At 35.9% G+C, this 17,451-nt stretch overlaps 1 protein-coding gene across 1 annotated transcript in view; it reads right to left on the bottom strand.

Annotated features, from left to right (window-relative positions):
- Positions 1–8,693: 8,693 nt before the first annotated feature.
- The window catches only part of LOC120531773 (sodium-driven chloride bicarbonate exchanger-like), a 337,177-nt gene continuing 328,419 nt past the window's right edge, over positions 8,694–17,451 (bottom strand). Inside the window, 2 exon segments of the mRNA XM_039757493.1 lie at positions 8,694–9,069; positions 15,415–15,525. Coding sequence (XP_039613427.1) covers positions 8,991–9,069; positions 15,415–15,525 — 190 coding nt within the window. The 3' untranslated portion in view covers positions 8,694–8,990.

Genomic DNA, 17,451 nt, shown 5'->3' with positions numbered 1-17,451 from the left:
AGAAGCAAATACACATTTTTTATTATACACAAATGTTACATATTCTAGCTACAATTAATATACTTGTAAAAGCTCTCCTAATAAAAAACATGAAAGCAACTATGCGGTATTAAATAAAATTTATTCCATAAAAACAATTGCACTATTGCTCTGTACTTGTAAAGCGCTTTGGATGACGTTCTGTACCATTTAGAAGATGTTCAATAAACTGAAGACCGTTTGCGTTTGTTCATAGACAATACAAAAATGCATCATGTCTGATATTAAATTTAAGTATTATTCAAAAAATATATTTTAAAAAACAATAATAACAACAAAAGACTGCACGATTATTATTAAACCTGGCCTTGTTACCAAAAGTCATGCAGACTGGAGAAGCAAAGATCAGTACAAATTACAGGAGTTTTATCACATAAGAAGTTTAACACAAATTACAAATACATGTAAATAAATTTAAAAAATAGGAGATACGTGTTAAAAAAGAAAAAAAAAGCACACACACACCCATTGAATAATTTACTGTTTCTTTCATGTGAAATACTAGAGACACTTTGATGAATTTAGACTGGAGCCTTGAAGACTGAGCCCGTTACCGAGCTGTTTGCTTTTGAGTTGTTTATTAGGTGTACACTTCACTTTGTATTCAGTTTATTTTTATTTTTCTATTGAATGATAATGTATTATAATTATCCAAATGTCAAAATTATTTTCTTGTGATATTACACTTCCTGCTTACAAAGATAATTAATTTGATTGTAAATTGCTTTGGATAAAGGTGTCTGCTCAATAAATGCAAATTAAGTCTAATTAAATGTACAGGCACATACATAATTTGATTCTTTTGTTGAAATAGTTTTCTCATCCTCCTGGGCCCTTTAAAGTTATTGCAACTGATGTAGAATAAAAAACATAATATAATGAAGATGGAAATATTAGAATCAAGAGATTCTTGGTTATGGTTGATTACTATTCAAGTCCGACAACGAAAACAGCCATTTTGATTAAACAGTGCATGAATACTGTTGTTGAGGAGAGAAACAGTAAGACTCAGCACATGCAAGCGTTACAGTCAGCTTCAGTCAGATTACAAAGAATGACTCCCACAATCCTTTAACGTAAGTCGATTTGAGCAACACACGCTATGAGAATACGTAAGTACAGTTTTATAAACGACTGTTATTTATTTAGTGGCCGATAATGGCCACTATGAAATTCAACCTTTAAAGGCTGTGAAATGCTTTAGATAGCAGCCAGTAACATAAAAAAGAAAGTGAAAGTGACGGTACGTAACATGAGCCGTTACAGTTTACTAAGATTTGAGAATGATCTAAAGTATGGCAATGTTGTACAGCTGGCTGTAATGGTCTGACGCTATCTGGGGGACTCATGAAGCCTAACAGTCAGATTGTTAAGTGAAGTACAGATTTCTGGAGAAGGTGATCATCAGGTTTTGCATGTCTTGTCACTAAGCTGAAAGTCCCCACTGTCACCTTTTTGCACTTTTAGGCTAGTATCAGACTTATTGCTAGTTTCTTGTTCTCGGGGTTTCATTCTTGATGAAGTGCTTATTTTTTTGGAATAGTGTCTTGAGATTTGGCATGATGAGTTAAAACAAATATGGGCATATGTGCACATATGTGAACACGGTAAGTGCTTAGCTTTACTATGAACGCGGCTACAAAGTTGTATACCCACATCTCCAGGAAAACATCCATCTGGCACCATCCTCAAATGTAGTCATTATAAAAAAATACTCAAGATACACAACACTTTAGTACTGCAAACTTTTAAAGTTTATGAGATTCTGGGTAGTACAGGAATTTGAAATTTTCTCCTGAACAACCTATAATCCAGAGACTTCAGTTGTTCAACTTTTCTTCTATATAACTTTACTTTGTCTTGTGCGTGGTATGTGTGTGTGGATTATGACTCGCCAGCATCCGCAAAAGAAATAAGTTGGCTAAAAAAAGGAAACAATTAAGGAAGAAAGAACAATAAAAGTGGACACAATTTCATTACAAATGTACAAGTACAGGTTTAGAGATAATGTCCCCTTATAGCCTGAAAAGCCAGAAATCCGGGGATTTTCTTGGTTGATAAAAAATTTCTTTTGAAACACATTTGCTTTTTTATAGAAATTAAAGGTGACAAAAATTCTGAAAAATGTATTTATGGATAGTGTTTAGCAAATAGACAATAAATATGAGATTTGCTGGTACGTCACTGTAAACGTGGGTGAGGAAGAGCACCGACTCTGACTCACTGAATGGATCAACACACTTGAAATTCAGCTGATGGCTTGACAAATGGAAATGAAGGGTGAATGGAGAATTCCTAGAAATAGAACAAGATGGGTATGTGAGGGTGGCTATTGAGAAAAATGGCTGTGCTGAAAAAAATGATAACATTCAGATTTGTATGCTGTTTTTTCAAGCACCTAGAGACTGACCAAAGCTTGGATTCAGGTTTGTATTAGTGGTCAAAGTTGATGAAAACTCACATTTGGTTCAGGTTCAATTTATGCAAAATACACCCAGGTGAACACTTCCTCACTCGACCAAATATGAGACATTGTGTTGGCTTTCAAGAAATCCTTAACAGTGATAAGACAGGGATAAGTTGAAAACCATCTCATTGTTCCTCTGAATTTTTATTGTTGTGTTACTTCCTGATTTTCTATTTTGGGGCCAGGATTTGACACCCAACTAGGGCTTTCTGTTATTGCTGTCGGTCACCAAGTGGGTGAATGTGTATACAGAGAATTGGTCTATGGGGCACAGACTGATACAATCAGCTAGATTTTTCAATATACAGTATAACATCTAACTGAAGTTAATGAATAAAATCTTTATTCACAGATAAAATTAATTGCTTTAAGTGCACAAATACTGCCATGAATTGCTTGTTTTATTTAAGGCAAATATCAATATTACAATGTCCACCTCAAAAAGGCCAAAACAATGATGATGAAAGCTAATTGTCTGTAATAAGGCCTATACAGCCTAATCATATTCTTTGTTTTTTTCAGAATAGAATTAAAGTCTCCCTACAGTATGTTTCACCTACAGCTGCTTCACTAGTGACGGACGCTGCAAGTACTTGCTTTTTAGAAAGTTTTATTCAAATAAAACAATTCAAGCTCATGTAACTCTCTAAGTGCCTTCAGCATGGGAAAGGTGCTATATAAATAAAATGTATTCCTATTATTATTAGTCCATTGGAGTTCATGCCATAATACAACATAATAACCGGGTCCATTCCTTGGGCCAAGGGGTTAGAATGAGGTAGAAGTTTATTTAATTTATTATTATTATTCAGTGTTTGTTTCCTCTCGCATGATGTCTTTGCAGTTTTAGCTGGTAAACAAGAAGTCAAAGTGATTTACCCTAACACCTTTCTAAGGATGTGTGCAGTGCCCATAAGTGCAACCTTTTGCACTTCACTAGCTGATGGATGGCCTGGGAGCATCTTCAAGTTTTCACCATGATCTTTCTTTAATGTACCTAATTATTATTATTATTATTTTCAAGTATCAATATGCTTTTTTTGAAAATGTACTTGTAATTTATTTTCTTTAAAGCTGGTATGACATTTCGCTGCTGCTTGCCATTGTTCCTGACTTTGTACTCTATAAATCATGTTGGGAAATCCTCTCAGATTATCAGGCTAAATGTTGAAAATGTGCATTTAGATTTACTTAAAGCCATGGCTTGCAGGACATTTGTGTTTTAGTTCATTTTAGAGTATATATTTGAACAAATGGTTCCTTAAGACACTCCATGTGTTTCGTCCAATTGTGGAAGAGTAGTTAATGCAGAGGACATGAAAACCACAAGCCTGCCAATTGAGTTCCTGCCTGTGACACTGGGTGAGAAATTTATCCTGTGTTAGGATTTAAATGGAGTTTCACCCCATTCCTTACTTTTTCTTCTTTTCCTTGCCTTTTTTACTCTTTCTTTTCTTTTCAATTGAGCTGAAGGGCCTTCATTTCTCTTATAATTCTCGGGTGCACTTCCAGCTATGGCTGTTACAATTAGTTATTCTCTTTTTTTTCCCTTCCTTCTCTTTGCTCGTTGAGTACATATTTGACATGAATTCTGGGATACTGAACCCAAGGAATGAGAATTTCACATTGATTTTGCAGATTTGCAATGGTTAATAAAATCCATCCATCCATCCATTTTCCAACCCGCTGAATCCGAACACAGGGTCACGGGGTCTGCTGGAGCCAATCCCAGCCAACACAGGGCACAAGGCAGGAACCAATCCTGGGCAGGGTGCCAACCCACCGCAGGGGTTAATAAAATGAAGTTTAAAAATGTCTCATCAGGACACCTTTTTAGTTTGTTCATTGAGTGACAGCTTTTTCATGAATTTGAATAGGTCATTGCCATGGTGATCCATCCCATAGTCCAGGGGAGTGTGTAATGTCTGACGTGTCATTCGAAATGCCGGCATAAAGGTCTGCTCAAAGATTTACTGAGCATCCAATATTAGAATTCTCAATTTGATTTTACAGCTATTTACTCTACAGTATCAGGTTTTTTGAACAAAATATTTTTCCTAGCTTTAGCCTTTGATTTTTGGGTTAGCGTTCTCATTTTTTTATGATCAGTCAGCAGTCCTTTTGGGTTGGACTTGTGCCTGTTTTTTTGAACACGTCTTTTCTTCCAATCCCATTTTTAAATTTTCACTGTCTCACCATGCATTGGTACCTTGGCAGTACACTTGGATGATATGTAAGAAGTTAATGCAACCTCAGCTCCTTGCCAAGACATTAATTGGAAACAAATTTGTGTAGCGGCTCTCCTATTAATATTACATTTTTTTAGGCTTTCATTGGTTTCTTCTTTTGTGTGCTCAATTTAATTTAATTTCTTTTAGGTTTTTGCTATTTGTTCACTATTGAGAGTTTATGTAGTTGGTTGCTAATTTTTTAGGTATTGTTCCCTTGGATCAGGGTTAATTTATTCATAGGGTTGTGTCTACTCCTTAACTTCTCTGGTAACACTTTATAATAATTGCCATCAGTAAGTAGTTAACAAACATTTTTCAATGCTTAAAGATTCTTAGTTCAGGGCCATTCATATACTCCATCCATCCATCCATCCATTTTCTAACCCCGCACGGGCAGGGTGCCAACCCACCGCAGGACACACACAAACACACCCACACACCGAGCACACACTAGGGCCAATTTAGAATCGCCAATCCACCTAACCTGCATGTCTTTGGATTGTGGGAGGAAACCGAGTGCCCGGAGGAAACCCGCGAGACACGGGAGGACCCGGGAAGCGAACCCGGGTCTCCTAACTGCGAGGCAGCAGCGCTACCACTGCGCCACCGTGCTGCCCTATTCGTTCATATACTAGTAATGCTTTTTTTTTTTGAGCTTCAGACTAGGCCTAAAACTCAAAATTCACTTATGTAATGCTGGTTAATGACTTATTAATTAAAGTTAATAAAAAGCATTCATATACTAGTAATGCTTTTTATTAACTTTAATTAATAAGTCATTAACCAGCATTACATAAGTGAGTTTTGAGTTTTAGGCCTAGTCTGAAGTCAGAAGTATTCTTCCAATGTCAAAGTTTTATATTTAAAAAAATTGTAAAGTTTTAAAAAGTAATAAAGTTTTATATTTTCAAACTTTATTATATTTACAAAAGTTGTGGCTGCGTCTTTTCCAGGTTCCCAAAATCGAGAAGCTAATGAACTGGCAAGGTAGGATTGAGCTGGAGTCAAACATGTAAGAAAAGAAATTTCTCAGTCCAATAAAATTCATTTTAAAAAGGAACAAATCGCAAAAAAAATCAGAATAAAACGTTATTATACTCACAGAAGAAAGGCAAAAAGGGAAAAAAGGTTTCTTTTCGGTTTCATTACAATCTTAGCTTTCTCGTGTTAACGTTTAAATATAGAAAGTGAAGTTTATGTTATTTCTCAATGGCAAACTTACATAGGCTTCACTTAGTACATTCAATACATTCTGTGCGTAGGGTTTAGTGAGAAGTCAAGCAAAATGACACCTTTTATTGCCTAACTAAAAAGATTATAATATGCAAGCTTTCGAGGCAACTCAGGCCCCTTCAGGCAAGATGTAATCAACTGACGCTTGACTTCTCACTACATCCAGAATGGCTAACACGGTACAACACCCTAGTGCGTAGGGGTTGAAACTGTTTGCCCTCCATGTCTTACCAACTGCAGGGCCGACTGTAAACTGAACAAGTCTGTGGTCAAAGGGACAAGAAGTAATTTGAATATTCCATTTATAATTTAGCTTGTGTGGGTTATAATAGAACCTCCCATTGACTATGTACTAATATATAGGCAAGCATCTATATTTATTAAAGTCAGTGTGTGTACGTATGTTTGTTCCAGCATCACTTCCGAACGGCTGGAGTGATTTTCATGAAACTTGGTACACATTTTTCTCATTGGCTGAGTAAAAATACTGTAGGGTGAAATCAACCCTAACCCACCCCCTTCTGGGTAGTGTGGGCGGTGATCTTGCGGTCTTGTATGCACGTTATCATCCAGCTGACACTCTAAACAACCACCAGAGGGCGAACTGGAGGTGACTTCCAGCATTCTTTATGTTTGAGCACCACCGCCCGCCTCATGCTTTTGAAATGAAATATAGTTGGCCAGTTCTGAGAATCGATTTGATGATGACATACATACAAGACCACAAGACAAGCACATTAGTGAGTCTTCGTTGTTTGTTAATTTATTTTTATTTTTAAAGTTGTTTTTTATTTTATTATATTTTTCTCAAACAATTAAAAAAAAAACACAACACTTTATTTCCCTCCCGGGCAACGCTGGGTATTTCAGCAAGTTTTAACATAACCTCAACGCACTGTATCAGTGCACGCCTCTGACTAACTAACAAATGACTCCTATAAAAAGTGTCTCATGATTTGATTTAATTATTATATTTGTTTTACACTCTAATAAGTTAATCCTTGTGTTTAATTTTTTTCTATTTATGTTGTGTTTATTAATTACAGTTTAATTGTGATTACTTTAATTTTGTTGTATTACTTTCATTTTTTATTTTGGGTTGGTATTCATTTAGTCAATTTAGAACTGATCCATTCATTTCATGGGCGATGGGAATTATTTGTCTGTTGTAAGTTTGGTGTGTGTCTCCTCAAGTCCCAATCACAACAACCTGTGTGTGCACCAATTGTTAAAAAATATAGATAATAATTCGAATGCATACCAATCTTGTAAGTCATTTTGTAACTCACTTAGTTAGGCCTGAGTCGCCTTGTATAGAGGCGTCATCCCAATGTACAATACTAATAGAAATAAATACTGTAGTTTTATACCCTGCTATTCAGACTTGGACTGGAGGCTTTAATAGTAAATGGGGTTTTATTTTCAGCTGAGGTGTTGTCTACAAGTGCTATTAAAAGGTTTGGCACATTTTCCTTTTTGGCAGTGAAACTAAAAAAGCTTGCTGCAAATTCTCACTTTTGGCCAAAAAGTATAAAATAGATTTTGGATGGTCTCTGTAAGAAACTAAAAGTGCCAAAATTCTTGTGGAGATTTCTTTGCAATGTAGTTTAAGGAACAGGCGATTCAAGTTAAGACAGTCACTTGGATGGCTCCATATTAAGAGCTGTGTGGGGGATTATTTTTCATAGTGAAAATGGAGAGCGGCAGCTGTGCGATATTTAACCTGACTTAAACATGAAATATACAGTAGGAGTAAACTGTAAAGGGGAGTCTTCATTTTGACTTCTACTTTAATCAAAAGAACTTTCACAAGATTTAGCATGTTTTTTTGTTTTTTTTGTTTTTGGCAGACATTCCAATGAAGCTCTCAATGTGTTGTTAGTTTTAGCCAAAAATGGAAAAGAAAAAAACATTTTGGCCAGTCTCTAGAAGAAAATAAGAGTAGCAGAACTCTTTGGGAGTTTTTTTTTTTTTTCTTTCCGATGAATTAAGAGATAAGAATTTCAAATGATGAAAGTCACTTGGAAGTGCTCACGTAGTGCTAAAACGTGTGTGAAGCCACAAAAGAGAAAAACAAGTTTAAAAAAACGAACTTAGAGGAAGATCAAAAAAAAAACGTAAAGAGACAAAACATGAGTGTGAGTGTGGCAATACTAAAGTCCTGACACTGGCTAAGCAGGAATACTCTTGTTTGGTGGAAACTTCATCATACTGTACGGCGTATTTATTCTACCATTTTAGAAGTTTGCAAGAAAATCATTTTTGTAAAAACCGAGCACTCCTGCATTATAAAGCTATTCATGCTTTTAATACCAGTAAAGAGTAAAATGCATGAAAAGAACTCTCCAGTGGTATTTATTAGCTGCACAAGTTTAAAAATGGTATGTTGATTTGGAGAACGTTAGAAGTTTTTTTTTTGTTTGATTTTTTTATAATATTTACTACAACAAGATTGATGTTTGCCTTGCATTTTCTTATAGACTTTTGTCTTTTTTATTTTTCATACATTTTTCAAGATTAAATCACAACTATCTAAAAAAAAAAGACAGCCATCTATAGTTCATTATCTTTTGGAAAAGTTAAACTATAAACCATACAAAATACATAACTATTTTGTTTAAAATAAACATCATTGAAATATTACATTTTTAAACACCTAATGCTATCATCTCATAAGAGGACTGTCTTTCCTGAATGATTATTTCCCTTCACCCCAGCAGGGAAGCTGTGCCCCTTCAGTTGCTGGTATCATTTTACATTTTACACACACAAGAACTGAACAATTGTTTTAGCACTCACTGCTTGTACTCTAAAGAAGTAGTAGTCCAGGAATCATATTCGAATAAACAGCTTTACACAATATACATACAAAAGGACACAACAAAACTCACACGGCTGGTCGGATGTCCCCACCCGTCATGTCACGGTGGCACATTTGTTTTACCTCATGGGTGTGTATGTGTGTTTGTGTGTTTTTGGGTGGGTTGTGCGAGTGGACATCAACGCTACAGAGGCTTAGATCACAGACACGTCTCCCTGTCCACGCCCATCTCTTCATCAGTGTTCTTCATCGTTCCTCTGTCTCTTCCAGTGTAAATGCTAGGGGGGAGAAAAAATGAGACACCATGTCAGTGAGTGTGCGACACAGCTGGGGTCTGCCTTGAACACATACAGCAGATATTAAACCTTTCAACTCACAATCTGAGACCTTTGTGTTTTAGCTCTGACTACTTTAGCTTCCTAATTGATATGAATACCCTTAACTGATTTTTACCATTTTCCAAAATAAAAAAAAATATTATAAAGGATGCTATCCTTAGTAGGAGTTATACTTAATACAAATACACAGAGTCAGTTTATTAAATTAATCGATACATATAAATTCATTGATTTGCAAAGTTGAGAGGTATAATAAGCAGCTGTTTTTGGGGGTAGGAGAAGGGTGGCCAATGCCTGTGAAAACTCCAGTTCCTTTTGGTTTCTCTCCCGTTTTATTATTTGCCACAGCTACGGAATTTCCTTGCCTTTAAGCTGGTAAAGAGGCCGAGGAACACACTTGAAGAGAACTGAATATTTCACAACCACTGCTGAGTTACATGAAAACTGCGTGTTAATCTGCGGCATGCAAGTGAAAGAAAACACAAGGTCTAGTCACAGGCAAACTTTACGGGACGTGTTCAGAAAAGATGTGTTTATGCCCATTAACCGCCTTTTTGTTTTGTTTCAAAAGCCACGCATTAGTATTTTTAGTCTAAGTCACATCTGTTTAAAAATAAACATGCGTATAAATAACCTCATTCTATAAAAAGCAAGTAGAAACAGAAACTGTATTATGCTAGAGACTGTTTAGCTGTGCATGATGCAAAGCAAGCATTTTCACAAAAATATTCAAAACACCAACTGGATAAAAAAAAAAAATGAATTTGCATGCAGCTTTTCATGGCAAACGATCACAGATCACAACCTAAAAAAAAAAAAACCAATACACTAAAAAGCGAGCCAAGGCACTATATGAAAAGTATGCTTGATTCATCACACAGATATAAACAGCATTGAGTAGGCAAAAACAGGTCTGCTGGTTTGAGCATACGGTACTCAGAAATTTAAAAAAGGTAACAAAGAAGGCTCGGAAAAGAAGGGTAGAGGGCCTTACCTTTGGGAAATCAGCTTCTATAGAGGTTAGGAAAGGGAGCTTATGACAGAAATGGAATGAAAAATTAAGTCAAGGCGTGCATTAGCCAAGTCCCGCTCATTATCCATGAAGGGGTCTAGACAAATTTCAGCATCATGTTCTTAAGATAATATTTTACGTAAATATATATGGAACAAACATAAACTCTTTTAAACAAAGACAGCAGTGGGGCAATATGCTTAAAACCAGAATGGGAGAAAGTAAATACAGTGGTGCCTCATACTTCAAACGATTCTAACTTTGAACATTTCCAGAGTTCAAACGCTCAATTCGAGGAAAATTTGATCCGAAGTTCGAACGATGCGTGCGTAATGAAAAAAATGCAGCAACAGATGGCGCTTATGCAGTGAGTGTAAATGTCATCTGTTGTGCGCCCGAGTCATCTCTCGCTGTGAAAGCATCTCTTTGTGTGTTTTCAATGCTTTTTTCACTTTATTTTTGCCATGTTTGGTTATATATATAACCCCTATCTATTAACCATGGCATCCACACTCCTCACTAAGGTACAGTAAAAGCAATTTTCATTTTATTATGCAGTATTTTCATATTTTATTTTTTTGTTTTCATGTTTTAATGCATTATTTGGAGAATTTAATTGTGTTATTTTTACCATAAATTATGTGTATTTGCTGTTTGAGTTTATAGTCTTGGAATGGATTAATTCATTTTCCATTATTTCTAATGGGGAAAATTGATTCAAACTTCGATTCAAATGGCATCTTGAAACAAAATAAGTTCAAAGTATGAGGCAACAATGTAATTAGGTCTGCATGTCCATTTCACTACATACTAAAAGTAGAAGGTAGTTTATCGGGCTTGAAATATAAGAAAAATTTAAAAAGCAGACAGGTGTACACCACATAGCATACTGGATACAAGAACATCCCCTTGAATGTGTCCAAAATTCAGTAACACTTTAGTTTAGATACTGCAAACACGCATCTATGTAACAAGACTTTAACAAAGGCTCCTTTTGGTCTTAATAACACTTTCAAAGTGTCAGTGAAGCAGACACACACCTCTGCAATGTGGCCTTCTAAACTAACGTCACTTTGGAACAGTCAGAAGTGGCTTAAGTTAGACAGATTTCTCTTGATATTGCCTGTGAATCCTTCATATTCTTCAGTCATTTTACCAGCATGTCAAAGGCTCTTAATGTGCCACACCGCACAGAGCTGAATAACCACTTTACTGATGTTTTATACGCACGGTGTTCTCAAGGATGTCATTCACTGTTTAGCTGCAATAAGTCTATGGCATTGATGTTGTTAATTCATCTGAGAATTCCTGGATTACACGCAGCCTTCTCTGCTCAAAGTTAAAGATGTGTAATCCAATTTAAGCCATGAGGAGGAAAGTCTCCTCAGTCCAAGAATACAGTTGGCTGCTCATATCTACACAGCTTCTAATGCTGGAATATTAGGAACAGTCTGAGCTCCTGGTGACTTTTTTTGGGGCAAATCTTTTTAGCAGCCGGATATTTTTCAGCTCACTAAAAAGGTAGATAATTTCTTCATTAAAAACAAACTTTAAATCTGTTTAGTGTTAGAAGACAAATGTAACTGCATGTGCTTATACCTACTGCACATACTTTTTACTAACGAAAATTCATTTCATCAGGGTTATTAAAAAAAGATGGTGTTCTACAGGTTATCAGTTTTTGGTGTTATAAAACCTCAAGTCTTTGATGCCTAATGAACTGCCTCATTTCTAAGCAAACATTTGGCTTAATTCAAATTGCTGAATAATGCATTCTGGGAAGAGATCCCAGTCAAGCTGACCTTTTGTTGACAGGATCTGGGGTGTTTGGGCATGTTTTCCTGACAGTTTTGTAGTTTATTTTAGTGTTTGTTTTGGCCCTTTGCTTTGTTTTATTTGTGTTTTGCTGTTTGCAGTGTTGACAAGGTCACTGGGTGCAATACGGTCACAATTCTATATTAAGTCCATGGCAAATAGACAGTCCTAGTCTGACAACATACACTGCCAGATAGGGAATGACACTCTTAAAGACAGCAATTGGGTGTTAGAATGAAAGAGAGAAATCTGAAAAGTAAGCACTTTACTTGCAAAGTGAATTGGGATATTTGTCCAGTAATAAAGTTGCTATAAAATGCATTTCTTGGTTTGTTACATTATTGCATTGTTTTTTCCTGAGAATTCTACCTAAAGTATAATGCATTCCAAACAACACAAAATAACTTAATCTCTCAATCAAATACCTGCATTTTGCTAAATGTATTATATCTTTAAAATCTCCAGAAAGTAAACAGATACACTGTGTATCAAATTGATTCTAATATTAGACTGTAAACTGGAATAGAAAACAAAAACTACAAAAAATGGAAAGAGAAAGTAGTGTACAGTAGTAGTATTAATGTCCTGTCTGCATTTAGGACCTCAGCATGTATATCTTCCCCTAGATAGTATCAGGTCAGCCATTAGTTTTTTAAAAGTTTGTATAATTTTAAAATGAACAGACTTTTACTAAAATGTTGCTCCAATGCATTGTAACATTTTTTGATTATATTTACATTTTGGAGTAATATTTACATTTGATGAGCACTAAACTTCACGTACTAGAAAAAAAACCTGGAGGATTTTGGCAGGCCCAATTCCACAGTGGACAAAACAGGGCATTGACCTCTCAAATAAATTGTCTTGGCCCCTCAGTTATGAACAAATCTATTTTTAAAATCTTTACCTTACTTACTTTGTGCCTGAATGCTATGAATGGCACCTTTTATTCATTTAATTATGCATCCCTTCTCCAAAATAAAATTCATTTTGACTTTTTTGGGGGGATTTTCAGACACAAAAAATTAAAAGGTGAGACTTGTGTTTTCAATCAGAGGCTTCTCTGAAACGTTTTTAATTATTTACTGCAGTTTGTGCCATCATTTTGGGAAAATTGTGGGGTCCTTGTTGTGACAATCTTTTTAATGATGCATCAGGAGTGTACGACAGGTGATGTCATTGATGTGACTCTATTAAGGTCACCGTGTGCATTCCCGGATTATCTAAGATTGATTTAATTTGGGATTTTAGCAATTCTTATTTTAGTGACTCCTGGCATTTGAATCAAGCTCTGAACTTTTGACTTTGAGTTTTGGTTAGAGATTTGGTTTTCTAGACTTTTTTTGTGACTTCCGGTATCTGTTTTTTGATCACATCCTGGTCATCATTCATAAAATTTTGCACTGCCCATCCTGGCCATCTGACCTTATCATTTGACTGGCAATTAGAGAGTTAAAAACCATTTCTATATTTAAGGACTCTACTGCTCGTAATTATATATCTATCATATTAAGTGTGTAGGCGGAATGGTGGCTCTGAGGCTAGGGATCTGCACTGGCAAGTGAAAGGTTGTTGGTTCAAATGCTGTAAGTGCCAGAAGTGACTCCAATTAAGTGTGCATTATTCATTTAGTGTATACTGTTTATTCACTTTTTATTCTTGTCAAATTTTAATTTGTTTTTCCTTTGCATTTAACTTCTTCTTTGATATCTTGTAAAGAACATCATTTGTATGAAAATTTGCTATAGAAATAAATTTGGTTGTTGTTGTCTACCTTTTCAGTCAGAACTCTTAAAAGTTACTAGACGTTGTCAGTGCCCAGATAAGTAACCCTATGACATTAAAAGAGAAACATTGGCGCAGTGTAATCTCTCTCATCGCTCCAGTTCTCATCAATGTTGTTTTACATTGAAGTGCTACAAGCAGAAATAAAAACAGTTTTCAAACAATCTTTGGCAGTAATTTCCCAGCATTCATGGAATATTTATTGGGTACAGTACATTTTATTTTTGGCAGTTTTGTTTCTGATTTAAGTATGTACCATTTACTTAGCATGCGAATGGCACTCGATAATTTTAAGAGATGAGGATGTTCCACACATGGTGTGCTTATTTTGCTTTAGCATTTTATAAAGACATCCAGACGATTAATTAATCTGTTAAGGCAGGTGAGTGTTACTTTTATTTTCCTGGAGAGGTTACTAAGAAGATAATAAAATATCAATTAATATCAATAAATAAAGATGTGACTATTTTTAATACCAAACCCTACTAGTGAGTATTCAGTGTTATTGCACTGTTTATTGGTCCTGAAAATAAAAGTAAAAAGTAAAGTAACACAAAATTTTTTAATGGGCTTCTTTTGCTCCAATTCTGTAAAAAACATCAACAACATCTGTTTTTAGAGATGGGGGGTTCTGGAGGGCATTTTCATTTCTTAAAAAGCTAGCGATAAAATGCTTGGCTTTAAGATGGTGTCCTTTGAACACTGTGACACATTAACGGAGGCATGGATGTTTAAATGCATAGGTATGATGGAAAGAAGAAAAGTGGGAGTGTTGTTTGTGCGGGAAATGAGATGGAAGGGGAAATAAGGCAAGAGAATTGGGAGGAGGTTTTAAGCTGTCGTACAGTGAAGCAAATGAGAAAGAGAGAAATGGATTAAGTGTAGTAGTATCTAAACACACTAAAACATAGTCCTGAGAGTGTGAAGAAGAGGAGTGATAGGGCGATGAGTGTCACGCTGGGTCTTGGTGAGACTGTAGTTAATGTCATTTGTGCATAACCTCCTCAGGTTGGCTGTGAGGAAGAGGAGAAGGACATTTTTTGGGCACAAATGGAAGATGAGCTTAGAGCAGTACAAGGGGAAGAAAAGGTGATTGATTGTTGGTGGTCATTTAATGGGCATTTGGGAAAGAGAAGAGAGATGATAGAGAGGGAACATGGCTGAGTTTTAATAATGTATTACAAGCAGTACAACTACAATAAGGTATTTCAAATAAATGTCAAATAAGCTTGCAAATTCATTCAGGAAGTCATCTTAACTAAAGTAGTTGAGGTATTTTTAATGTATAAAGAAGAGGCAATTTCAAGTGGCTTATCAGTAAGTAGAGAAACTATAAAGGCAACTGAGAGAAGCCAGTCTGTTCTTTGGCAGGCAGCAAGAATACTGCGGATGGAGGTGTTCGTCCTTGCTATTTACTTGGTGGCACTACAACATTGTGTGTGATTCTAGCTAACTGACTGTGGGAGAGGCTCAGTGTGGGTCACACCTTGGTCAAGTCAAAAGGCTACTAGACGTCAAAAGACATGTAAAAATGAGAATATTGGTGGTCTTCAGGAGCCTTAGTGGCTTTTCACAGTTACATTATTTCCACTGCAATTATTTCTTTTGTTTGACTACAGTATATGCAGGACAACATGATTTCAAAATGCTAATGATACATAAATAATAAAAACCTTTTAGATGGCACATCTTTGTTCTTAGGGTTGTCTGTATTCATTGCAAGTGTCTTCCAGACAGAGGTTTTGGCCATTTCATCAGAAATGTTCACAGTGGAAGGATCATCCCTAGAAAAGAAAACACAGAAAACAACACACAACAACTAAAAAATAGAACTACACTGATGTGACAGCTCACACAATGGCTAACATGTAAATGGCTCCAGGGTGCAATCATGGGCAAATGGTTTGCATGTTCTCCCTATGATGACATAGACTTACAGTCTGGGATGACAAAAGCAAAAAGCATCCAAAGTCAAAAGAGGTTTTATGGCAAATTTTGCAAGCCTGGAAGAACTGAAGACAGAATTGCTTGACGAAATGATAAAATGGAAGACTAAAACAAATTGCTTCAGTTTTGCTAAGGGAGGCCACCCAAAATAGTGACTTTCAATACTCTTATCAATTTTTATTGTATTAATGTTAATGTGTGCTTAGGCTAATTTTAGTATTTCCACAAGCAAATAAACACTGAACAGATAACTACACTTACAAATAATTTTCCTAGGTACATTAAGACTGTAAAAATGCATAATGCGGAGGACGTGATTGGCCATAACTGACCCTGAGGTATTGCTACAGCCAGCAGTCAGGCTCATTGAAAAGTGATCACCATGTCTTGTGATGCTGCTGGGATAAGGTTCTAATCTCTCAAACCCATAAATTGGATTAGGATTGGGTTTGATAATATTATATTAGATTATATATTATAAAAGGTATTCAAGGTAGGGACCAGCATTGCAGCAGATGGCCAGCAGAACTGATGTTAACAGGGAGTGCCACATAAGTAATAATTCCAGGAGCACAGCAGGACAATGGAAGATGGTTACTAATTTAATAGATTTTCCCCCAGTTCAACAGGTGGCATCAAAGAGGAATCACAGTACAGGGTGAATCAAAATTATGTTAACACTAATGGTACTGCTATGTATATACTTGTATACAATTTTTGTGGACAATTTATGTGCCACATATGGTACATGTGGTGAACATGATGGTGAACAGTTTGAGACATTCCTGTAAATCATCTTGCACATATGAAGTATGTTTTGTGAACAAATTGTTTCCGTTATTCAAATTTTAACATAATGTTGATTTACCCTGTATATGTGGCCTCCTGCTATGCATTACAGTGGCCAGACAATCTGCTTGTTACCTTACTCTTTAGATGTGTGCTGGGCCTCAGAAATTCTGGTACATCATCTAAAGTCAGAAGGGGGTATTCTAAGAGGAGTGACACTGGAAATGAGTGGGGGAAGTACTGTATACCCCAGAGGTAGTAATTGGTCAGGGCTGAAAAACTCATTCAAAGGCCTATTGGTGAGAAAGACAAGAATCTAACAGGTTAGAGGAAAAAAAGATGTGGGTGATGATATAAGAAGGATCACTATATTGACAGTATATCCTACTCGTCACTATATATATATATATATATATATATATATACAGTATGTGTGTGTGTTCGTGTGTTTGTATGTACTGTGTATATACAATATATATATTTGTACATACGAATGCATGAAAGGCAGTCTAAGGGCTTAATTGGGGGTAAGATGCAAAGTCAGGGGTTGATAAACAGTACTAAAGCCTTTTCTCTCTTTTCCACAGACCACCAGAAGGAAAACCTGGCTAAGACTCTGCCCACTTCTGCTGCTACATCACACCCTGCTGGAGACCACATTTCCATCTGAGATCCAGCCTCTTCCTGTCTTACACCTAAAAAAAAACGAGTACTCCACTCTTCACATCAGTCATTGTTTTGCCTCAGTCTGTTGTTACTGCTCACTTTTCAATTTGATTTGATTGTTGGATTTAATTGTTTCTTCTGTATATATATTCATACAAAAAGAATAAATAAATTAATTTCCCATAGACAGTGCTGCTGTAAGCATTTATGCACTCCATTTGCCAATGCCAGTACCAGTCAGTGCCATTGGGTGAAAGATTAACATGTCTAGATAGATACTTTATTAATCCCAAGGGGAAATTCACAAC

The sequence above is a fragment of the Polypterus senegalus genome, chromosome 6, assembly GCF_016835505.1.
Source record: "Polypterus senegalus isolate Bchr_013 chromosome 6, ASM1683550v1, whole genome shotgun sequence".
NCBI classification, from domain to species: Eukaryota; Metazoa; Chordata; class Cladistia; order Polypteriformes; family Polypteridae; genus Polypterus; species Polypterus senegalus.
The sequence above is the reverse complement of the archived record's forward strand: the minus strand, read 5'-3'. Positions and strand labels throughout refer to the sequence as shown.